The sequence below is a fragment of the Oncorhynchus keta genome, chromosome 29 (genome assembly GCF_023373465.1).
Source record: "Oncorhynchus keta strain PuntledgeMale-10-30-2019 chromosome 29, Oket_V2, whole genome shotgun sequence".
NCBI classification, from domain to species: Eukaryota; Metazoa; Chordata; class Actinopteri; order Salmoniformes; family Salmonidae; genus Oncorhynchus; species Oncorhynchus keta.
In genome coordinates this window covers 21,071,181-21,096,144 of record NC_068449.1, presented here as the reverse complement: position 1 = coordinate 21,096,144, position 24,964 = coordinate 21,071,181, and the positions used below count along the sequence as shown (strand labels likewise).

Genomic DNA, 24,964 nt, shown 5'->3' with positions numbered 1-24,964 from the left:
CTAGCACGGAAGCCCGAGAGGGCACACGAGGAGATTGGCTGAGTCAGGTAGGAGACCTGAGCCAACTCCTCGTGCTTACCGTGGGGAGCGTGTAACTGGTCAGACACTGTGTTATGCAGAGTTTTGCACGGTGTCTCCAGTGCGCTATTCTAGCCCGGAGCGCTCTAATCCAGCTCCTCGCATTGGCCGGGCTAGAATGGGCATCCAGCCAGGAAGGAGGGTGCCGGCTCAGCGCTCCTGGTCTCCAGTATACCTCCTTGGACCACAATATCCTGCGCCGGCTCTGCGTACTGTGTCTCCGGTGATTCTGCACAGCCCAGTGCGTCCTGTGGCAGCGCCCTGCATTTGCAGGGCGAAAATAAACATCCAGCCAGGACGGGTTGTGTCAGCTCTACACTCCAGACCTCCAGTACACCTCCACAGTCCAGTACGTCCTGTGCCTGCTCCCCGCACTCGCCCTGATGTGTGTGTCACCAGCCCAGTACCACCAGTGCCAACACCACGCGCCAGGCTTCCTGTGCGCCTCCAGAGCCCAGTACATCCTATTCCTCCTCCCCGCACTCGCCATGAGGTAAGTGTCCCCAGCCCAGGAGTCACCAGTGCCGGCACCACGCACCAGGCCTACAGTGCGCCTCGCCAGTCCAGAGCGTCCGGCGACAGTACCCAGTCCAAAGCGTCCGGCGACAGTACCCAGTCCAGAGCGTGCGGCAACAGTACCCAGTCCAGAGCGTCCGGCGACAGTACCCAGTCCAGAGCGAGCGGCGACAGTACCCAGTCCAGAGTGTCCGGCGACAGTACCCAGTCCAGAGAGTCCGGGCGACAGTACCCAGTCCAGAGCATCCGGCGACAGTTCACAGACCGGAACCTCCAACGAATGGCCACAGACCGGAACCTCCCGCGACGGGCCACAGACCGGAACCTCCCGCGACGTGCCACAGACCGGAACCTCCCGCGACGGGCCACAGACCGGAACCTCCCGCGACGGGCCACAGACCGGAACCTCCAGCGACGGTCCCCAGCCCGGGGTCCCCATCGAGGGTCCTCAGCCCTCAGTGTAAAGAAGGGGGGCGGCGTCCAGAACCTAAGCCGCCACCAAGGTTAAATGCCCACCCAGACCCTCCCTTATATGTTTAGGTTTGTGGTCGGGAGTCCGCACCTTTGGGGGGGGTACTGTCACGCCCTGAACTTTAGTATTCTTTGTTTTCTTTATTATTTTGGTTAGGTCAGGGTGTGACGAGGGTGATGTGTTTTTGTCTTGTCTAGGGTTTTTGTATGTTTATGGGGTTATATATAGTCTAGGTGTTTTTATGTCTATTGTTGCCTAGATTGGTTCTCAATCAGAGGCAGCTGTTTATCATTGTCTCTGATTGGGGACCATATTTAGATAGCCATATTCCTTGGGTATTTTGTGGGTTATTGTCTATGTGTAGTTGCATGTCAGCACTAGTTGTTTATAGCTTCACGTTCGTTTGTTGTTTTTGGTTAGTTTGTTGAAGTGTTCTTCGTGTTTTTCGTTAATAAAAGAAGAATGTATTCTAATCACGCTGCACCTTGGTCTCATCGTTACAACGAACGTGACACATACTATATACATTTTACAATAGTTATCTTTGTATGTTTTTAGTCCCATCCTTCAGCTACCCTCAACCATTCCCATCTATCTCTGAACACCAGAACACCCTGTACCTTTGCTGGCACTGATCATCTGTAACACCATCTCAGCAGCTCCTCTGTCATGCAGTCTGGCCTGCTGGTACAGAGTCTTCTGTTTCTCCATCTCTTTTTCCTATCAGGTCAACAAACAAACAGCTCCTTACAAAACCATTTGAGACTAGTCAAATCTAAAACCCTGACGGGAGATCCAAAACACCTCAAACGTTTTCTCTTTTCCTTCATCTTCCTCTTCTTCATCTTCTGCACAACTCTAAAGAAGACAAGCGAGAGCTTTGTTAGCCAGGTCTCTGTTGACCTCTACATGACACTAAAGATATGAATCCAATAACAAATCAGCAAACAATCCTTATAGGCTTTGTACCTTTGCCATCATGTCTGCATATGCAATATACAAAGGATCCTCTTCCAAAGAACTGAATGAAAAAGCAGGATAAACGTATGTGAATAAACCTTGCATAACTCCATAATAAACAAGTATCTCAGGTGCATGACTAAGAACAAATGGGACACAATTACTTGTGCCCGAGTGCTTCTCCTTGTGTGGGGAGAAATGCTGCAGTGATTTAGTTTAATGTGCCAGTTTATTAGCCAAGGGATACACCAGCAATATTACATAGCACAGATGGAGCTAGCAGCATGATGCCAGGTGCACAGGTGTGTGTGTGTGTGTGTGTGTGTGTGTGTGTTGTGTGTGTGTGTGTGTGTGTGTTTTACCTCCGCTCAGTGAGCGCATTGTGACTGAAATGCAGGATGAGCTGATGAAGAGGGTCTGGCTGCATCTCTGCCTCCTCCTCTTCCTCCTCCTCCACCTTCAGTTGGGTCTTCTGCACAAACACCCAGTCACACAGAGTACATCAGAGTACAGCCTGACACCCAATCACCTGTCATATATACAGTAGCAGTTCCCTTGACCCTCTGAGAGTGACTAAATGTGCCTGCTGTACACTGAGCTGATACAAATCTTATAGATTTAACTTCTAAATCAGTGTGCTCTATTTTGAATTAGTGATATTTTAATAATGGAAGTTAAAGTTGTTCAAATTACACTGCAACACACTTTAAAAATAACAATTGCTAGAAGGCCAAGGTATCTAAACAAAAATATGGACGCTTATTATCCATATGCAGTAACCACTGCCATGTCATAAGTAGTCTTATCTTACTGCGCATCACTTACCTCAGAGACAACAGGGTGTACTTGATCAACAGAAACACATTGAAATGAAAGATGCCTAATGTGCAGTCAAACCCTGTCTCACTGAAGCATGGCCCATGGAAAAACACAGACTGAGTGTATCTCAACAGGATAGCATTATGGGTACGGCACGCCACTCCTACATCAGCAGACCATGCAGGCACACACACACACAGGGACATACGCACAGCACATTTAGACGGTACATCAGTGTCCAGGTTAGCAGTGTCAAGGTCAGCGGTGTCAAGGTGTGTGCTCAGTAGAGATAAAGAGAGGAAGATGGAGGTTAAGCATGACTCTCCATGAGCCTGATCCATACTCTATAATACTCTATACTAGTCTACCACTGTATCGCTATGACAGTCACAGACAGAGAAGAAGAGAGAGCACCAGGAAAAGATGGTGCAAAAAGAAGTGGTCGATGGGATGCTATTCCACATGGTCATCTCTTTTAAGTCCACAATATCTTATAAAGTGTTATAGAGTGTTTATATCCATTGTATTAATTGCTGTTTTGATAAATGTAGCCAATTCTAATATTTACACAGGACAGAATGGTGTTTTTGAAGACATTCTGAGAAATCTAGAATCAAAGTTGTAAAGAAAGCAACCCTTGCAGGGACAGTTTTCCTTCATTATTTTATTACAACAAATTCCTCAAACGACATGAATATGGCACGATAATGTGTCCATGCTGCGACAGAAAATGTACGAAAGACGCCACACCTTCCATAAATTTCACCAGTAAGCCGTAGCATCGTGGTTGGATGCTCTCTTACCCCTGTGGGATGGGGGACAGCTCTAGAACCGGATAACAGTACAGTACAGCTGGCAGCATGGCACTGACATCCAGACTGATATCATGCGTGCCTGGGAAGGCATTTCGTTAGCAAGGAACAGATCAATATGGAACCAGGGGCAAAACATGGATGACTGGCGGAACACCCGAAGTGCTTGGCAGGCATTGTGCTGGCGAAGAGCTTGGGTTGTGGCACGGCCAGGTGAGGATGGACAGGACAGGCTAGTACCACAAATAACACAGAGAAGGCTGGGCACTGTGAGGACAAGTACAGTACTTACTGCCAGGTCCTGCACTAGCTTCTCTTCAAAAGAGTACGTCTCTGTCTCTATCCATATTCTCTGATAGCCCAGGAGGAAGAGGTTAATAGAGCGATGCCTGGGGGTGCAGAGGGAGATGAGGAGGGTTAGCAGGGTGGGCCAGGGGGAGAGGAGATGAGCGGGGTATTACTTTAAGAATGGTTCATACTTTTTAGTATGGCACTGGAACATCCAACTGGTCACTGTGGAGAAACACTGAAAAAACACAGACTGAACTGTACCCCCAAATTCATAACCCTGTCATGTATACACCAGTAAACAATTATCACGGAACATATTTATTTTTTAGAAACATCTATAGTGTACTATGATGATTAAAGCTAAATAAATATATGGTATAAATGACAGAGACATCAGTACAGAAACCTAGAATTTAGGAGAAAAATACTTTTGGGTCAGAGTGAATATTTTTGTAATGAGTGTAGCTCCCAGGCCGACCAGTCAGAATGCCAGTTGGATCACTGTATGAGAGTTACAGGAGGAAGGAAGTGGAGGTCACAAACGTTGTCTGAACATTACATTACCGTTAGCATGGAGAGCAGACTGTCATAGTCTGTGATCTCATGCATTTTTTCAAGCCAATAGAGTCGGTAGGCGTTCAGGAAGTAATTATTACTTTTGTGCCTGAGGGGAAGTACAGAATTGTAATGTCATTCAGGAGAGAACAGGGAGAAGGTGAAGTACAGTATAGTAATGTCATTCAGGAGAGAACAGAGAGAAGGTGAAGTACAGTATAGTCATGCCATTCAGGAGAGAACAGAGAGAAGGTGAAGTACAGTATAGTAATGTCATTCAGGAGAGAACAGAGAGAAGGTGAAGTACAGTATAGTAATGTCATTCAGGAGAGAACAGAGAGAAGGTGAAGTACAGTATAGTCATGCCATTCAGGAGAGAACAGAGAGAAGGTGAAGTACAGTATAGTAATGTCATTCAGGAGAGAACAGAGAGAAGGTGAAGTACAGTATAGTAATGTCATTCAGGAGAGAACAGAGAGAAGGTGAAGTTCAGTATAGTAATGTCATTCAGGAGAGAACAGAGAGAAGGTGAAGTACAGTATAGTAATGTCATTCAGGAGAGAACAGAGAGAAGGTGAAGTACAGTATAGTAATGTCATTCAGGAGAGAACAGAGAGAAGGTGAAGTACAGTATAGTAATGTGTTTCAGGAGAGAACAGAGAGAAGGTGAAGTACAGTATAGTAATGTCATTCAGGAGAGAACAGAGAGAAGGTGAAGTACAGTATAGTAATGTCATTCAGGAGAGAACGTAAAGTACAGATGTACTATCTTCATTTAACCAGTTTCTCACAGCAGGAAAATAATCCTGCAGCAACAGGAAATGTAAATTATTATGTGGATTATAATGGACATTGTTGTAGGATTTGATACATTTATCATTAGGGCTAATCAAGTCTGACATTTTAAAGTGGAAATGACAAACTTCAGAAGCCTTTTTAAAACTTGAATACAATACAAGTTTGCATTTGATGCTGCGCAGGAACAGAGAATGTTCTCTGTAACAACAGAGTTATAACATTAAGAAAGTACGTCTGTAGTAGAGACAGAGTAGTAGAGACACAGTAAGAAGCGTGGTAAGTCACTGAAACAAGGGTATGTAATAGTTTTAGAGGTGGTGGAAATTTAAGCTAACAGGTGGAGGAGAAAAATACACAGACATTTCATCAAATGTCCTCAACAATGTCATTCTTTCAAAAACATTACTCTGACTGAGAAGGCTAATGCTTACTCATTACTCAACTATGTGAGGCAATGTCATATTCCTAAAAGAACACCAATAACGAGGTGAAATGAGTCATCTGGTGTCGAGGAGCGGCAACAAAGCACACATTAAAGATGGCCGACCCCAGGTTGGGCTCCTAATTGTTTTTCTCCCTGCTGTCTCTCCTCCTGGGTCTCTGTGATTGAGTTACAGTGCAGCAGGGCATGAAATTGCTCGTGTCCTTTTCTATTCCTTGATAACTGGCCGAGGCGAGTCATTTGTCGTACAGGTTGGGGGAGGGGAGCTTCACATTAAATACAGGGTCTGGAGCCTAGGAAAGAGGAGTGAGACTCGTGCGAAAAAATGCTAAAAAATAAATGAATAGAACAGTTGGTTAGGCGCCATTACACTACATTCAGTCAGCTAATGAATTTGTTTGTAAAGGAATGTGACTATAGAAAATGGATACGGGTGTGGTACCTGGGCAGGTTGTAGAGAGGAGCCATGCGGAAGCAGGCCACCACCGCACGCTTTCTCTGCTTGGACAGCAGCTTCTGCCACACACACTTCTTAGACCTCAACGGCTGCTCAACCTACATTGAATAAATTAAGACAAAATATGTACTGTGTTATATATATCAAATGATATAAGGAGTATGGTTTGGAGCAGAAGCTGTTCCCCATATCTCTATATACTGGCTGTTCCCCATATCTTCATATATTGGCTGAGCCCCATATCTCCATATACTGGCTGTGTCCTATATCCTATATCCTGGATCCTTTATGTCCTGCTTCTCTGATCATAGATCTACTGGCTGTGCCCCATAGCAGATATGGGGCACAGCCAGTATATGGAGATATGGGGCACAGCCAGTATATGGAGATATGGGGCACAGCCAGTATATGGAGATATGGGGCACAGCCAGTATATGGAGATATGGGGCACAGCCAGTATATGGAGATATGGGGCACAGCCAGTATATGGAGATATGGGGCACAGCCAGTATATGGAGATATGGGGCACAGCCAGTATATGGAGATATGGGGCACAGCCAGTATATGGAGATATGGGGCACAGCCAGTATATGGAGATATGGGGCACAGCCAGTATATGGAGATATGGGGCACAGCCAGTATACGGAGATATGGGGCACAGCCAGTATAGGGAGATATGAGGCACAGCCAGTATATGGAGATATGGGGAACAGCCAGTATATGGAGATATGGGGCACAGCCAGTATATGGAGATATGGGGCACAGCCAGTATATGGAGATATGGGGCACAGCCAGTATATGGAGATATGCGGCACAGCCAGTATATGGAGATATGGGGCACAGATATAAGACGGAGAAAACTGGATGTACTGTAGGCAGTAAGGATGCAGCCAGCCACTGACCTGCTCCAGATGAAAGACTGCAGCTGAGATGCTCTGGACCCGGAACACTGTTCTCTCAGGGTCTGGAGGCCCCTCGTTCTTCACCATCACATCCTTATACAGGTTCAGCTGCCACCGCACTGCAGGGTCCTCTGACTGGGGGTGGGTTAGCGCAGTGTAGGGCTTAGAAAACATCACTGCCGTATGATACAGAGGTGCTGTTCTAGTTTAATGAATTACAGTAATTCATAATTTTCTCTAGCTCACCTTCTCTTGAAGGTGCAGATTCTGCCGCAAATGCTCCTTCACTTCATCATCTGTGTCTTTCTGTTGAGTAATATGAGGAAACAATTAGATATACCATTCATTAATCGTACCCAGTTGTTGACCACCTTTGATGACCAAAAAAAAAATGGAAAACTGGTCTCTGCTGAGTATTGTGTAGTCGGTAACACCTGACCCCAGACCAGTGTGGGCTAGGCAGGCCGTCTCACCAGGATATAGCGTGTCTTGGCCAGGGAGATGAGCTCCTGGTCCCCGGGGGTGCACATGTTGAGTCCAATGGGCAGCATCTTCTTCAGGGCAGCCACGATCAGGGAGGTCTGGATGGAGTAGAACTCTCCTCGTTTCCTCTTATGCTTCCTCTCCTGGTCCTGACCCCCTGACTGATACCAGAACGGAATGAAATGTTAATAACTTCACCTGGTACCAGGAAGTTCACAAGACACCACCCTATGTATAGTAGTGCACTAAAGGGAATAGGCAGTAATTTGGGACAAAGTCTAGCCTTTTCTCTATGTCTACCTTTACTTTCAAATTGCTACCTTGACCTGACTGTGCTGTATTTCACTGGAGCTTATTTAACAGTGGGAGAGCACACAGCACACCACACGCTAAATTAAGCCTGTGGATAGCAGAGAGAACCAAGGCATTTTTTAATCACCAGCAAAATCTGCAGAGGCTGTGCCAATGAAGCATTTCAAATTGAGCTATAGCCTGAAAGCAGCATTAGCCCACAGTTTGCCTCTACCCATACAGTGAGGTATTATTCAAGAACGACGACACTGAAAAAGGCTAATGGAAGAAGCTGGCACAAAGGAGACACTCATATTCAACTGAGCAAGAGAGACAGAAACACAATTAACTGTATGTATGGGCGCACACACACACACACACACACACACACACACACACACACACACACACACACACACACACACACACACACACACACACACACACACACACACACACACACACACACACACACACACACACACACACACACACACACACCAGTGCAGGAGCTGAGTGACTAATAGAGACAGCAAGTAGAAGGCAGGAGCCACACACACCAGGGTCCCCATAACCCAGAAACACCATTGACATGTGCTCATGTTATTTGTCATGGGCATGTTGACTTTCAATAACAGAGATGGGACGTGGTCGGCCCATAAGGGAATGAGAAACACTAGTTATGATGTTAGGCGGGTCTGATGATGGAGGGCCGATAGGTGTTAATGATTGGCTGATGTGATGTGTTTACAGCGAGGCAGGGCACGCCAATGGCTGCTGCCTATGCCAGTGAATGGAGTGTAAATGCAGACAGGATAAAAAAAAAAAAACAATCAACAAATCTATTCTCTGTCCCTGAGGTGGTGACATGGCCGCTGGTTGGCCACGGGGGATATGAGTGTTAGGGTTGCTGCAGTACTGGAGCAGTGAGAGAGAAAGGGCTGCCTCTGCAGAATGAAGCCCAGTAACAAGGCTCAGCTGGAGAGCGTGCTGACAGAGAGCAGTGGGAGGTTGAACTGAGGTTAGCAGGGTTAGGATGTGAACATACATGACCACACGGGCTGCAGACTCTCCACCACTGAAAATAAGGGGAAGATGCAGAACTGTTTTGACTGTCTCAGTAAGCAGGCACATAATAATAAATGCTACCTTTGACATCTTGATCTTGCTATCACCAGTCAGGAATGACAGGTTGTTGATTTCATTCTGAACCACAAAGTTCTGCTCTTCCCTTTTGAAGTTCTGAGGAAAGAGTAATGACAATGTATGAAGAAGACATTTCTGCTTTGTTTACTTCTCATTCTGAGCGTCCTCTCCATTGTAACTGTTAGTTTGTCCATGGTTTTCAAGGAGAAATCGTACATGTGATTTGCACCAGAGGATGAAGATCTCAGCCACCATTCTGAAGAGTTCATTGGAGTCAGCGTCTGGTTCTTTCAGCCACCTGGACCTGCAGGACAAAGAGGAGAGGAGCGATGAACCCAAAGACTATATCAATATAATATCCTCTGCTCCAAAGCCTTGCTACCAAACTAGTACATTCCTTCATTACAATAGGTCCTATGGTAAAAGTAAAACACACCCACATCATGCCACTGTAAACTACTCCATTACCCAGGGTTCAGCGGGCTCACCTGTTGTTGTCTACATAGCGGATGAGCATTGGGTAGAAGGCGTAGAGGTCTCTGCAGAGCACAGCGAACTCATCCAGGATGAGGAGCTCAGCCTCCTGGGTATCTCCCTTACTGTCAGCCTTCAGTAGCTCCTCTTCCGACACCACCTTCACTGTCTTCTTCTTCAGCTTCTCCAGTGTAGGCAGGAAGTGACTCTTCAACAGAACAGCCCTGGCCTTAGTGATGATGGGCTGGGCGTACACTGCACACACAGCAGTCGTAGTGACAGACACAGAGTTAGTTGTTTTATTATCAATTAAAAACAAAACAATAGAAAAGCTGTCTTGCTAGGAATGCAAAAGACAATCGCTTTTCAGTCTGGTTCATCTGATCAGCACTGTATACAAATTCGAAGACAGTTTTGCCCTCAAAACCAATTTGTTTCCTAAATCCCCCCATCCACTGTGACAGACTGCTGTACACTCCCACACAGTAATGCAACCCAGCTAACCTGCGATCCTCTTCATCCAGGAGGCCTCGTCGATGCCCAGGTTGCTGTTGAGGATCTTCAGGATGTTTCCCAGGACGAGGCTGAGGTGTTCTGAGGTGACGGTGGTGGAGAAGACACTGCCCCCAACACTTCCCCCGCTGTGCGGAGACGCCTGGTTCTCTGGGCCCTTCTCCCACCAGTAGGACAGGTAGTTACACAGCATGGGTAGCACCACCTCGATGATGTGGGGCATCTCTGTGTAGCGCGCCCCAGACTCAGACATGTCGTTGATGTCCTTCATCAGGACTTCTAGACGAGGCATCTCCGGACACATCTCCTCCACCGCGTCTGGCATGCCCAGGACTACACAGAATAAGATGAGCACTATTTTACATGCACAGGTAAAGAACCATTAAATAGTGTATCATGGTGTAACATGTACAACACTATCACGTATAAGTGTGTGTAACTCACTGGCGCGTTCTCTGGCGGTCTTGGTGTTGAACACAGAGCAGGGGTTGTGTTTGTTGAGCAGGGGCTCTAGGAAGGCCACAGGCATGGCCCCTGCCAGGGTGGCCAGACACTCCCCCAGGGCCGGCAGCTGCCTGGAGGGGACAGGGAGGGGGGAGAGACAGACACACAGATCTCAGACATATAGTATCTGTGATATCAGTCTCCTAGCAAGATCTAAATAATACTACCTTTCCACATAGATGTTTTTCCCAGTCCCGAGCGCATAGAGGCTGGTCAGGATACGATAGCAGGACACTTGGACATCATCCACTGAAAAACAGCAGAAAAGGTATGTTGGTTACATTCATATGCACAGCATCAGTGATTTGACATATAAAGCATACTCTCGCCACTCCTCATATCTCCTAGATGTGTAGGTCTTGCTGTGGTCACTCACAGAGCAGGTCCACTCCAAAGTGGTGCTGGGTGATGTGTTCAAACAGGGCAGTGAGGATGGGCAGCAGTGCCACCGTGGTGTAGTTGATGTTCTGGGACACGCCTTTCATCTGTGAGCGGGAGTGGGTGAACTTCCCCAACTTCAGGTTCTCAAGTGTCTTCTCCAAGTCCTCCGCTGCGTTCTCGAAGAACGTCCTTAACCCCGCCTTCACCAGCTCTGAGCCAGACTTCATCACCGTCCTGTCGGAGGAGAGGGAGGAAGGGGTTAAATGGTGGAGTTGCCGCTTGTGCACACAATAACCAAACAATGTCCCCATGTGGGATAATAAAATGATCGTATTTGATTAGAATAATAATTGCCATATGATAGAAGAGTTCCCAAAGGACAGCATCATTTCCATAGAGGAGAGCCAGCTATACTACAGAGAGCGCCCAAGGGACTCTAGTCATGTCATGTGACTGAGATAAAAACTTCTATCTGACCTTGAATATTTACAGTGTATGATTTATACAGTAAATTATGTAAATATTTAGATTCAAGGTGAGACTATCAGTGTAAGGACGTGCAGAAATATTACACCCCAAAAACTATTTGATACATTAAGCAGATTAGATTAGTCCATTTTTAGTAATGCATTTTGTGACTCTTAAAGCTTTTTGAAGCCGTGATGAATCTCCCAAAGGGAGGGAGTTGAAAGACAAGGCCTATGGGCAAGTACAGTACAGTACAGTGGCTACATCCTCAGCATAAACATCATGTTTAATGCATTGCTATTTTAACCTCATTTGTGAGAACTGTTGCCTCAAACAACACATCGTTTCTAAAGAACACTAGGAGCCCGGAGCTAGCTACAGTACCTGCTGTGTATGCATGATGAGTGTACTTATCTAAATACCAGCGGGAGTTGTTTCTCTTAATGTCAGTGATTCCAAAACGACACGAATAACAACAACTGGTGATTATGAACATGGTGGAGAACAACATATGTGTGGGCCTAAGTAATGCAACGTTGGCTAGACATTAGGTTAGCCCTCTTTTCCAATGACATGTACTGTAAAATTGCTACGTGACGGACCTCTTTCAAACCTTTGATTTAATTTCAAACTCTAAGGGTTATATTGTGGCATAGGACTGCAGGACTGAGTTCTACCCACCTGGTGTCCAGTGTGTGGGCCAGGATGTGGAGAACGCTCACCATGGTGGTGGAGTCACTCCCTACAGGAGAACACAGTACAGTCATTAGCATATCACACACTAATCGTCATCCTAATATTCACAGCAACAAAGAGCGATGAGAATCAGCTTCTTACCAAATAGGGAAATCCTGTGTCTGACAAGAGCTGCCAGTTTACAGAACAGGCTGGAAAAGTGAAGGAGAGATAAGGAAGGAAAGAAAGAACGAAATCAGGGAGGTCAAAGGCTAAGAGTAGGAAAAGATGAAAAGATGAAAGGAGTTTACGGAGAAGAGTAAGTAAGTAGCATTCACAGAGAGTGAGAAAGTGGAACTGCAGAGTCGTGAGATGTTATTGTACCGACCTGGTGGCCATCTCCTTCTCCTTATTAGAGGCGTAGCCGCTGCTGCTCAGGTTCTTACTGGGAGAAGACAGGAAGTAGAGACAGTGGTTCTTGAAGTACTGGTCTATCAGAGGGAGGAGGACCTAAAGAATAAATACCATTTAGGAGATGTGTGACAATCTTTGTGTAATCTCATGTACTGTACTTAAAATGTTCATGTGTTTCACACAGATTTACAATATTCTCACTTTGGCAAAAAACTTGATTTCTTGCTCATGAGGCGACTTGTCGGTCTTCCCACTGGTAGCCATGGTCTCTGAAACGACAAGGTCAAAGTTCAATAAAGAGCAGGTCAATAAGGCAGCATTGTCCATAACAGAGAAAAGGAGGAGGAGCATTCAAAGATCAACGATATGAATGTCACCAGGCTCTTACCAAGGTGGGCAATGAACTCCTGGGCTGAGTTCACATACTTCAGCAGCTTCTTGAGGAACTTGTAGGCAAACCTCTTCTCCATGGAGGAAGAGTCCTGCTCCATGTCCTTCAGACCTCTACAACACAGGGAGAAGGGACAGACAAATTGTCATTCTGTCACAACAATACAAATCAATGTTTTTACAAAGACTGAAGTTCACACACTGACCTGGTGATGGCGTAGCCGTTGATCTGCAGGAAGCGGAACAGGTCCCGGGCCTTCTCTTTGTCCCGGGCCTTCTCTTTGGCGGTCAGGGTGTCATAGGGCACCAGCAGAGGGTGAGTTGCCCCACCTGGAACCACAAACGACAACACTGTAACAATCAGAACCAATAAATCTCACATTTACTCTTGACTACATTAATCTGGCTCCTCCATCTCACAGGGAGGGTAGATAATTATAGAATCACCTCTAATTCCAAGGTCATTCTTTTTCTTCTTAGCCCAGATGTTGTGATAATTCTCAGCCACAACCTCCACCATGCCCTTGATCCAAAGAGCAAAGAGAACCTATGTTAATTAAATAACATTAACAGCCTAGTCATAAACAAACCAGTTATTTACAGTTACAAAATAACAGCTGTGTGGTTCACTCACCTGTAACTCTCTAGACAGAACCACATTGATGGTGTCTATTGGGTTCGGGTTGAAACCGTTAGCCTGCCAAATGCCAACAAGAAAACATTCAGTAATAAAAACAAACACTGAACAGATAACTCAGCAGTCCTGGTATAAACTCTCAGAAAAAAAGGGTTCCAAAAGAGTTCTTTGGATGTACTCCATAGGATAACTATTTTTAGTTCCTGGTAGAACCGTTTTTTGTTCCTGGTAAAAACCCTTTTGGTTTCCATGTAGAACCAACTGTGGAAAGGAACCCAAAAGGGTTCTTCAAAGGCATCTCCTATGGGGACCTCCGAAGAACCCTTTTAGGTTCTAGATGGCACCTTTTTTCTTAGAGTGTAAAGTACTAGGAGGAGGAGGACGTTATTAAACTGAGTACATGAGAGGAGGACTGGGAGATCTTGCGCATCTTCTCACTCTCCCGTAGGGACATGGTCTCTCCGTCCTTGGTCCTGTCGATGTTCCAGCCCATAGCCAGCATGCTCTTCAGAGTCTCCCTCACAGGCCACCTGTAGATATCCTTCTCCTGAGGACCACACAGACACAGATACACACCAAGAGTTAGCAAGATATACAATCAGTTCAAAACAAATCACCACATCATGAGGTCTACCTATTGAGCTCGTACTTTAGTGTACCAATTCCATATTGTGTAATGTTGTACTACACTCTACCTTCTCTGTCAGACCTTTGTAGGTCCTGAGTAGAGGGTGAGTCTTGGCCTTCTCATCTATACAGTCCCCATACCTCCATCCCAACATCACCTGGAGAGAACAGACAAGTACTGTATGACCCTACTACAGACCTGATACATTACCAGCTAGTTTTTCAACCCAAATAAAAACAAACAGGATAGAGAGAGCAACCCTGAAACCAGCCTCCTATTGTTTCATCCAAGAGGGTCGTGGTAAGGCTTTATAAAACACAGTGCAAACGCAGTAGATTCTTAATCTTCATGGCCTGTTATAATGAATTGGTTCCAGGTGTAATTTTGCAGCATCTAATACACATTTCCTTGGCAGAGGAGCTCATCGTTGTCCTACCTTCTCTGCTGACCATTTGTCATGGGAATGCTCAGCATATTTGTTGGCAACGTGTTCCAGTTTCTCTGGAAGAGATATGCTGTCAAGAGAGAGTAACCATTACTCACTGCAGGTATGATGCATGCTGGGATAAAGCATATGTAAACGCAGTCATAAAGTATATAAAAGCACTGCACTTTACATCAAATCAGTTATGTGCATAACTTCTACATGGCACCTATAACAAGTTGTTACATATAATGTCAGAGTGGAATCAGACAGTCACGCCTTATGTGCCATAATCTCCAATGGCCACTCACTTGGCTGTGCTGATGGGTTTGGGGTCGAAGTTGCCCTGAGCGTCCACAGACACAGGCTTCTCCAGGGTGGTGCTGATGGTGGCGTCTATGTAGTCAGGCGGTAAGGCCCCAGATATGGCACTCAGACAGGGCATGGCCATCTTGAAGAGATCTGCATCGTACTTCTGCAATGTCAAACACACTCTGATTGGTGGACTATCAGAGGTACCTCCACTGAGGTCTGAGTAAGGCTAAACTATCGACTAGAGACTGCAGGAATGGCGAGAGGTTAAGAGACATGCTTAGTCGTCCCAGTTACAGAGAGCAGAGGCTGAGATCGATGATGACTGTTCAAATATTGATGTTCTCGGCCTGGTCTTTCTGTCACCATCTTCACTTTCATGTGCTGGGTCCAGACATTTACCATACTTCAAAAAGAGCATACAAGATGAACCATAAAATCAATGGCCATATTCAACAGCACAGAAAGGCAATGAGGCATTTGTAGAGAGATAATTCAATAGGACACTTAAAGAGGAGTGTCTAGTACCAGATTACTAAAGGTTATGACCTTTTGGCCTGAACATGTATCCACATGGTCAGCACTTCCTGATCAAAGCTCAGTGCAGCTTTGTTTTTATTGGCTCATTAGCAGCCTTTTTATTTTATAGCCTCAACAAGGATCCTGTTGGAGCCCTGCCATTCTCCTGGGTCTAAGTGCTGTGTTAAAGGAGACCTCATCGTACCCTCTGTGAGAGCGAATCCAAGACGCCCCAGAAGATCTTCTTTGTGAGGAGCAGCTCCTCGTCTGAGGCCATGCCGTAGCTGCCCCAGCCTGATGGCAGACAGTAGTACTTCCAGCTCTGCTCGTAGTGATTGGTCAGGAGCTGTGGAGGGCACAAAGGGTCAAAGGACAGTCCATCAGACTGAGAGAGAGGATGTATGTACAGTCTGCTGTGGGCTACACTGTAGGAATAGAAAACAGACACGTAGGTCACCACTTTACTGGTGTACTGAAAGACAACTACACACTGGCACCAAGCCAAATATCTCCAATAGGATCTACAGCTGATGATAGTGAGAATGAATAACCCATGACCTATCTCAGTGTAAGTGGAGGCAGAATCAACTGTGTTCCGTCTTCCACAGGCAATCAAATTCCTCCAGGCTGCTCTCTGCTCCCTGGTGCTCGGGTGTTGTTATAAAAACGAAACAACTGGCAACATCTGCTTAATGCTGAGAACGTCATCATTAATAGCAGTGAGAGTCAGAGAGAGGCAGAGAAAGAGACAGAGACGGTATGTTTGATAAACAGTGTGTTTAACGCGCAACAGGATAGAGAGCAGGCTGCAGAGCACACCCCTGAAACCACAGCCTACTGTGGGAGGGCAGCAGAAGGGCAGAGGAAGAGAAAGAGAGAGGGAGAGGGAAGGAAAGGAGACATACCCTGAGAGGCATCTTGCAGTACTCCGTCAGCAAGGGCACGTCAAAGACGAGGCGTCGCAGGAGATGCTGCAGCATGGAGGGACGGAGGTACCTGCAGACAGAGGACCAGACCAGGGAGGGAACAGGAAATCAGAGAGAGACTACATCATGACCCAGGATAATACTGTATCTGTTTGGCTTAAGTGTTTCAATGGCCACACAGTGAGCATATCGCTTCCTTAAGGGGTGCTAATGTACATAGTGGAACTCCTTACTTGCAGACGGCCAGCAGACACTCCTCGATAGCGTCTCTCTGGGCCTTGGTGAGCGAGCGGCCCTTGGACAGCCTGTAGATGGTGTGCAGCGTGGAGTCGATGAGCACGGCATAGTGCTCTGTGCCAGCGAAGTGGGGGGCACAGCGGGTGAGCAGGGGCAGCATGGCAGAGCCGATGTACCTGTTCATGGCCAGAGCTGTCTCTGTGGTGCTGAGTACCTCCTATAGGGGAGGGGTCAAAGGGGAGAGGTCAACACAACACAGTGTCACACAGCAGTTCTCACAACCCAGGCACAACTTCAACTGTTCCACAATCACTATCAATAGGTGTGTCAAAGATAGACTATATCACCTCCACCCTACCTGACATCCTAGACCCACTCCAATTTGCTTTACCGCCCAAATAGGTCCACAGACGATGCAATCTCAACCACACTGCACACTGCCCTAACCCATCTGGACAAGAGGAATACCTATGTGAGAATGCTGTTCATCGACTACAGCTCAGCATTTAACACCATAGTACCCTCCAAACTCGTCATCAAGCTCGAGACCCTGGGTCTCGACCCGCCCTGTGCAACTGGGTACTGGACTTCCTGATGGGCCGCCCCCAGGTGGTGAGGGTAGGTAACAACATCTCTACCCCGCTGATCCTCAACACTGGGGCCCCACAAGGGTGCGTTCTGTACTCCCTGTTCACCCACGACTGCGTGGCCACGCACGCCTCCAACTCAATCATCAAGTTTGCGGACGACACTACAGTGGTAGGCTTGATTACCAACAACGACGAGACGGCCTACAGGGAGGAGGTGAGGGTCCTCGGAGTGTGGTGTCAGGAAAATAACCTCACACTCAACGTCAACAAAACTAAGGAGATGATTGTGGACTTCAGGAAACAGCAGAGGGAGCACCCCCCTATCCACATCGATGGGACAGTAGTGGAGAGGGTAGTAAGTTTTAAGTTCCTCAGCGTACACATCACAGACAAACTGAATTGGTCCACCCACACAGACAGCATTGTGAAGAAGGCGCAGCAGCGCCTCTTCAACCTCAGGAGGCTGAAGAAATTTGGCTTGTCACCAAAAACACTCACAAACTTCTACAGATGCACAATCGAGAGCATCCTGTCGGGCTGTATCACCGCCTGGTACGGCAACTGCTCCGCCCACAACCGTAAGGCTCTCCAGAGGGTAGTGAGGTCTGCACAACGCATCACCGGGGGCAAACTATCTGCCCTCCAGGACACCTACACCACCCGATGTCACAGGAAGGCCATAAAGATCATCAAGGACAACAACCACCCGAGCCACTGCCTGTTCACCCCGCTATCATCCAGAAGGCGAGGTCAGTACAAGTGCATCAAAGCTGGGACCGAGAGACTGAAAAACAGCCACCACTAACATTGAGTGGCTGCTGCCAACACACTGACTCAACTCCAGCCACTTTAGTAATGGGAATTGATGGAAATTGATGTAAAATATATCACTAGCCACTTTAAACAATGCTACTTAATATAATGTTTACATACCCTACATTATTCATCTCATATGTATTTCTATATACTGTACTCTATCATCTACTGTATCTTTATGTAATACAAGTATCACGAGTCACTTTAAACTATGCCACTTTGTTTACATACTCATCTCATATGTATATACTGTACTCGAAACCATCTACTGTATCTTGCCTATGCCGCTCTGTACCATCACTCATTCATATATCTTTATGTACATATTCTTTATCCCTTTACACTTGTGTGTATAAGGTAGTAGTTTTGGAATTGTTAGGTTAGATTACTCGTTGGTTATTACTGCATTGTCGGAACTAGAAGCACAAGCATTTCGCTACACTCACATTAACATCTGCTAACCATGTGTATGTGACAAATACATTTGATTTGATTAGATTTTTGAGATATTCTTAGCTGACTCCACGTAGACACTCAGCTTTAAATACATGTTTTAAACTCCCTCTCACACACACAAGCCTTCAATACACAGCCTCCACTCCACTCATCTCCCACATCCTTGAATACCTCAACCCACTTGTCTGATAAACAATGAACTAGTTGCCAAAACAAACAACTTGATGCCTTAGCCTAATTTGTGGTCTTCCACATCTCCCACTTCTCAGCTGAGGGTGAGCTCACCACTCACCGTGTCCAGAGAAGCAGAGGCTTGCAGGTCGGGCAGGAAGCCCACGTCCAGCAGCTGAAGTAGGAAGCTTTGGTCCTCAATACCATAGACCCGGTCCAGGAACAGCACCATGGGGGCCTTGTGGTCCGGGCAGAAACTGGCTGCCATATCAGGCTCTGTCACAGTGCCGTCTAAGAGGAAGAGGAAGAGAGAGAGCGAGAGAGAGACAGAGAGAGAGAGGGACAGAGAGTGAGAGAGAGAGAGACAGACAGAGAGAGAGACAGACAGAGAGAGAGAGAGAGAGAGAGACAGAGACAGAGAGAGAGAGAGAGAGAGAGAGAGAGAGAGAGAGAGAGAGAGAGAGAGAGAGAGAGAGAGAGAGAGAGAGAGAGAGAAAATAACATAAAAGGGAAAGATAGACAAAGAAAGAGGATATAAAAAATAATGAGATACACAGAGGACAACAAAAGAAGAAGAAGAGGTGGGTCTCTGTATAAATAGGACTTGTGTAAATATGTTTTTCTTGCAGTATTCAAACAGGGAGACCTACCCATACATTATAGCAAGCCTCATCTGAAAGGCATGCGAGTCCAGATAATTAATGTGTATTCATTAGCAGCAGTGCAGCTTGTGAGAGGGTTTCTGGGGAGCGAGGCATGGCTGAGTTATTCAGTTATTGGCCTGCCGACAGTGCTCGTTGTGTGGCAGCACTAGCTAGCAGCGTTTTAAGATCCGAGTAATGCCAAGCTTGTGCAGAGCAATCAATAGAGAAAAACACCCGGAAACAAAAATGAGAGGGAGACGAGGAGAGCCGTGGGAGGTAGAAAGCCTTGGTTTGATTAAAAACACATGAATTGTGAGCTGGGATCAAAAGCACGGCACCACCATTTAAACGATTAAGTTTCATACTTCATCATTTCTACCTCAACCAATTCATTATTTAGATCACTTTCTGTTGTTTCTAGACTTCAGAGAGTAAAGTGTGCATGCCATTAGATCACCACGACGGCTGAGTGATTTGGGATTTTATTGTGTGTTGTGTGTTGCTATTGTGTGCTGTTGTGTGTGCTGTTGAGCGTTATAAGTGCTGAAGTGGGAACTGGGCAGTCCTCTACCTTTGTGGACGACAGGCATTTTGAGGGGTATGCTGATGATGCCCACCAGGTCTTCAGTGGGCACAAGGGAGCGCAGGATGGCACGGATTCGCAGGGCCTCCCCTTTACCCTTGTTGATCAACTGAAGGAGGAGGAGGAAGGAGAGAAGGTCATTAGTCCTATTGAAATCTCACTGGTGGAAAACAGACATTCATTCAATCTTTACTTATCCAGATGAGTCAGAGAGAACAGATGCTGAGATGTCTCGTATGCAAATTAACCTCTCAGAGTAGGTTAGAGTACAGGTGATCTGTGATAGGAGTGGGACCATCAGCTAAACTCACGTGCATCTCTGGGGCACAGCGTCCCAGTAGGTCGATGAGGGCAGAGTAGAAGGACATGATGGCATTGCCCATATGCACCACCTCTTCCTCCTCATCGTCCTCAGCAGACCTGCCCATAACAAAACCAATGAGAAGGTCCTCTGGGCCTTACCTTGCCATCTCAACTAACTCATGATGATCTTACAACGTTTACTTTGCGATGCTCTATGCCGTTAGCTCTTGCTTTATAGCTATGGCAGGTACAGTATGTAGCTTACGCGTCAGAGCTGACCCCCTGGGCGGATGAGGGCAAGTCCACAGCAGGGTTATCTGAGATTTTGATGGCCTCCTTCATGGCTGCCAGCAGCCCGTTACCCCCCTCTCCTCTCAGAGCCGGGCCAAAACACTCTGGACGCCTGATCAGTAGCTTCACCACCACACTGGAGTTCTCCTCCACACTTTCACCTGGAACACACACACACACACACACACACACACACACACACACACACACACACACACACACACACACACACACACACACACACACACACACACACACACACACCCCACCAGGTTAATAAAACATATATTTCAGTAATACACTGCATTAGCATATTGACATCAACGCAGATATCGACACAAGATGCACATAAAATGCATTGGCAGTGGAAAAACACACACAAATTAGGCACACAGTACACACACACTCACATCAACAACTGATATGAACAAAATACTCCTTTGGGCTCCCAAACACCTCGGAGGTGAACAGCACCAGACATAAAGCTCATCTAGTGAGTGCTCGACAATGTATCGCCACTGTTTTTAGTCCATCACTGTCAGGAAGCAAATTAATGGCTGCCCTGCTCTTTCATCCAGGAGCAGTTTCCAATATTCACTCTCTTTAGTGAGATCCTGTTCCTCCACTGAGCTCTACTGACCTTGAGGCTGTGGCTCCTATCAGCTAACCCCCTCAGGCAGTCTAGCCTGCCCAGCAGGATCCACACAGACAGGCCATCTCTAAAACTGCTGTCATGACGTTGCCCTCTTTGGGTACAGCGAGCCCATCTCCCTCTCCCTGCCTCCCCCTGCCTCCTTCAACTAGGCTGCTGTGGTCAGAGAGATGTCGTAAATTCCTGAGAAGACCCTGCCTCATGGCCACACAGTATAAGAGACCGGGGGGAATTTTCATAGAGAACAAAGGAATTTCTTTCACCTCACAGAACTTGAGGTCCGAACAAGTGTCATGTTCCGGACAATGTATTTAAGATCGGTGAAGAATCCAGCTACGAACTGGTCCGTTTGTTACATTTTGGGGAAGCTCATGGGAGACGTGTGGCCACATTGCCATAACGCTGTTTATATAATAGCCTCAGATATGAGGTTTACATCTAATTGTTGTATAAGATGAATGAGTGAGTATGATACTGTTTGTAAAATTGTGTGATGTGATTTTGGGCTGTTTAATGAAGAAAACTCCAATTCCCTTTTGAGTTGAACTAAATCAGAGGACCGCCCCTGAGCCTAGTTATGGTCAGGCATCCTGGGACAGCCCTTTTCTGCAATTCCGAATAAAACCACAACTTTGAGAAATTATCACCAGACCATGTTTCTCTAAATCACGGGAGTACAAAGGTTGTAGACCATTGATGAATCTCTTAACCATACCACGTGGTTAACCTCTTAGACTATTGATACCGACAGAATAAGAACAAGTCTTTGATATTAATTACTAGTCTGCAGCTAGGAATTCGGTATCATTGAACGTGAAGAACGACAACCGCCAAAACAATTCTATGACGAAACGAATGAATGTCACTCTGAACAATCCACTCTAACCAAGACAGAAAGAGAGAGAGAGGACAAACTCTCCAACAGAAATGAACTTTTCAATAGCGATCAAGACGACACTGAGAGTAAATATATATATCGATTGCAATTGTTCCTGAATGAGTGAGTGTTCATGTGCAAAGGATTAGCATTTCAATTGTTATAATTACCACTCTGTGGTGACTCCCCCCTTTGTCCACCAAGCCGCGATGCCGGTTTAGCCCACTAGGGCACATTCCCCTATCATTTCATGTAACCATATTTACCTTGTTTGTTTGTTTATGCATTTTTGTGAATTACTTAGTTAGTAATAAATAAATGATTTAAGACAATTGATGTATGGATGACTCATAGTGAAGACTGGGTTCGTGCAGATAACCAACAATTTACAACGTTTGGAATGAGACTAATGTGAGGTAAAGTAAATAATTCATGAATTCGAAGACTAATTGATCAGATATAAAATATCTGAAAAGTAATATTAGGAAATGATAACTTTGTAATCTGAATATTTTCCTTGGTGCCCCGAATTCCGCGTTAATTACAGTTACATGATTCATCAGTTTAATCGCGTAATACTAATTACAGAGAATCTTTGATAAAAACTAAAAGTCTTCATTTAATGATAGTAAAGACACGACACTGCCCACCCCTGGTATGGAAGGCACAGTACAGTACATTACCAAGCAGCATCCTCCACTTTACCCTACAGAGACCAAGGTTCAGTACAGGAGCTGCTGACAGTCATTACAGTACAGTGCCCCACCTACCATTGACAAATACAGCGAAGCGCAGGAAGGAGAGGTAGCGTTCACCCTCAATGGGGTTCCAGCCGATGTCAGGGTAACCTTTGTCCAGCAGCATGGGACAGCTCTGGAGCCCACAGCCTGCTAGGTACGTCACCACCTGCGACACACAACCAGGACAAAACAAAGACAAGCTTAGCAACAGTCACATGGACTGAGGATACTCTGAAACACATAGACACAAAAACCCAATTCTAATGCACACACACCAACACACACACATCCAATAGAGACAGTATCCCCTACCTTGTCCAGGTCGGGCTCTTCCAGGGCCAAGGCCAGGCCGTTGTTGTCCATCACAGAGGAGGCAGCCACGTCTAGAGGAGTCGAGCCTCTCATGGCTGGGGATGCTACGTGGAGAAACCATACATGGGATCCAAGTTAAGTTATTCATTTCTCACAGGTATTTACAACAATTCTGGTGTTCAGAGAATGATTCTCCAGTCCACAAAGTCAGAGGTTCTTCTCATTGAGATGGGAAGTTGTGGGAGTAACCTAAAGCCAACAGCAGGTGGCAGCATTACACTCTCATGATGAATCAGGACCAGACTCTGATTGGACTGTCAGACTGTTCATCTGTCAACAGCTGAGTGATACTGAGCTAAACCAAAATGTCCAACTCATATTGGCAGTAATGACTCATACCTTCTATTGTTTATTTAAGCTCATTAAAGCAGCAGTATATTTCACTATCTTTGTTTTCATAAACAGAAACATTCAAAGATGTGCAAATTATTTGTTCAGGCTAAAATCACACTCAAAGACTTTGTCCAATATACTGTAAGTGACTACGTTGTCCCTCGCCTTTGGACAATTATGTGTGTGTGTGAGTGTGAGTGAGTGAGTGAGTGAGTGAGTGAGTGAGTGAGTGAGTGAGTGAGTGAGTGAGTGAGTGAGTGAGTGAGTGAGTGAGTGAGTGAGAGAGAGAGAGAGAGAGAGAGAGAGAGAGAGAGAGAGAGAGAGAGAGAGAGAGTTAGCCCAGGAGAGAACCGCTCTATCTTTCTCCCTGCCACAGCACGGTGTTCAAAGAGTGAAGAACCCCTCCTGACAGAATGTATGATGACTCACCCTCTCCCCTGATGAATTCACAACCAACTGACCAACCAACCACACACGCACACACACACACACACACACACACACACACACACACACACACACACACACACACACACACACACACACACACACACACACACACACACACACACACACACACACACACACACACACACACACACACACACAATCTCAGGTGTGTGTCTAATGTATGCAGACTCACAGCTCAAGGACCTAACGTGAGGCCCCAATGAGATTATTGTCCATAACAATGAGAACAGTGTCAGAGATGCCGTCACACCCAGTGTAACTACAGTATAAGCCTGTTGTTCCAATAGGAAGTAAGAGATGCTGGATATAGCATGTGATTTTCCTATGTCAGAGACTCTCCATCAACTCAGGGGTGTAGGGTACTGAGAATGTGATTTACATCAACCCCCAGCAAGTGTATCCCCCAGCCCCAGTTCTACCAGGAGCAGTGTACCCCAGCCCCAGCTTTACCAGGAGGAGTGTACCCCCAGGCCCAGTTCTACCAGGAGCAGTGTACCCCAGCCCCAGCTCTACCAGGAGGAGTGTACCCCCAGGCCCAGTTCTACCAGGAGCAGTTTACCCCCAGGCCCAGTTCTACCAGGAGCAGTTTACCCCCAGGCCCAGTTCTACCAGGCCCAGTTCTACCAGGAGCAGTTTACCCCCAGGCCTAGCTCTACCAGGAGCAGTTTACCCCCAGGCCCAGTTCTACCAGGAGGAGTTTACCCCCAGGCCCAGTTCTACCAGGAGCAGTTTACCCCAGGCCCAGCTCTACCAGGAGGAGTGTACCCCCAGGCCCAGTTCTACCAGGAGCAGTTTACCCCCAGGCCCAGTTCTACCAGGAGCAGTTTACCCCCAGGCCCAGTTCTACCAGGAGCAGTTTACCCCCAGGCCCAGTTCTACCAGGAGCAGTTTACCCCCAGGCCCAGTTCTACCAGGAGCAGTTTACCCCCAGGCCCAGTTCTACCAGGAGCAGTTTACCCCCAGTGTAACTACAGTATAAGCCTGTTGTTCCAATAGGAAGTAAGAGATGCTGGATATAGCATGTGATTTTCCTATGTCAGAGACTCTCCATCAACTCAGGGGTGTAGGGTACTGAGAATGTGATTTACATCAACCCCCAGCAAGTGTATCCCCCAGCCCCAGTTCTACCAGGAGCAGTGTA

General features: G+C 46.4%; 1 protein-coding gene and 1 long non-coding RNA gene across 2 annotated transcripts in view; one reads left to right on the top strand and one right to left on the bottom strand.

The window, feature by feature from the left end:
• The window catches only part of LOC118362454 (ryanodine receptor 3-like), a 154,464-nt gene that overhangs the window by 14,728 nt on the left and 114,772 nt on the right, over positions 1 to 24,964 (bottom strand). The window contains exons 42-78 of the mRNA XM_052486186.1: positions 22,960 to 23,063; positions 22,678 to 22,813; positions 20,353 to 20,539; positions 20,096 to 20,204; positions 19,773 to 19,893; positions 18,679 to 18,848; positions 16,521 to 16,741; positions 16,267 to 16,357; positions 15,567 to 15,707; positions 14,842 to 15,005; positions 14,543 to 14,621; positions 14,174 to 14,263; positions 13,879 to 14,025; positions 13,476 to 13,538; positions 13,289 to 13,364; positions 13,048 to 13,171; positions 12,840 to 12,955; positions 12,653 to 12,720; positions 12,426 to 12,547; positions 12,200 to 12,249; positions 12,044 to 12,104; positions 10,890 to 11,128; positions 10,681 to 10,762; positions 10,454 to 10,584; positions 10,001 to 10,342; positions 9,511 to 9,751; positions 9,239 to 9,326; positions 9,026 to 9,118; positions 7,576 to 7,746; positions 7,349 to 7,408; positions 7,103 to 7,237; positions 6,186 to 6,298; positions 3,950 to 4,046; positions 2,389 to 2,498; positions 2,036 to 2,087; positions 1,871 to 1,924; positions 1,687 to 1,786 (exon numbers count right to left, since the gene is read on the bottom strand). Coding sequence (XP_052342146.1) covers positions 1,687 to 1,786; positions 1,871 to 1,924; positions 2,036 to 2,087; positions 2,389 to 2,498; positions 3,950 to 4,046; positions 6,186 to 6,298; positions 7,103 to 7,237; positions 7,349 to 7,408; positions 7,576 to 7,746; positions 9,026 to 9,118; positions 9,239 to 9,326; positions 9,511 to 9,751; positions 10,001 to 10,342; positions 10,454 to 10,584; positions 10,681 to 10,762; positions 10,890 to 11,128; positions 12,044 to 12,104; positions 12,200 to 12,249; positions 12,426 to 12,547; positions 12,653 to 12,720; positions 12,840 to 12,955; positions 13,048 to 13,171; positions 13,289 to 13,364; positions 13,476 to 13,538; positions 13,879 to 14,025; positions 14,174 to 14,263; positions 14,543 to 14,621; positions 14,842 to 15,005; positions 15,567 to 15,707; positions 16,267 to 16,357; positions 16,521 to 16,741; positions 18,679 to 18,848; positions 19,773 to 19,893; positions 20,096 to 20,204; positions 20,353 to 20,539; positions 22,678 to 22,813; positions 22,960 to 23,063 — 4,548 coding nt within the window. The remainder of the gene's footprint in view (positions 1 to 1,686; positions 1,787 to 1,870; positions 1,925 to 2,035; positions 2,088 to 2,388; positions 2,499 to 3,949; positions 4,047 to 6,185; positions 6,299 to 7,102; positions 7,238 to 7,348; positions 7,409 to 7,575; positions 7,747 to 9,025; positions 9,119 to 9,238; positions 9,327 to 9,510; positions 9,752 to 10,000; positions 10,343 to 10,453; positions 10,585 to 10,680; positions 10,763 to 10,889; positions 11,129 to 12,043; positions 12,105 to 12,199; positions 12,250 to 12,425; positions 12,548 to 12,652; positions 12,721 to 12,839; positions 12,956 to 13,047; positions 13,172 to 13,288; positions 13,365 to 13,475; positions 13,539 to 13,878; positions 14,026 to 14,173; positions 14,264 to 14,542; positions 14,622 to 14,841; positions 15,006 to 15,566; positions 15,708 to 16,266; positions 16,358 to 16,520; positions 16,742 to 18,678; positions 18,849 to 19,772; positions 19,894 to 20,095; positions 20,205 to 20,352; positions 20,540 to 22,677; positions 22,814 to 22,959; positions 23,064 to 24,964) is intronic.
• Positions 4,579 to 6,174, top strand: LOC127913623 (uncharacterized). The gene is made up of 3 exons (XR_008086206.1): positions 4,579 to 4,709; positions 4,756 to 4,985; positions 5,032 to 6,174. It is a non-coding gene; the product is annotated as an uncharacterized LOC127913623 (long non-coding RNA).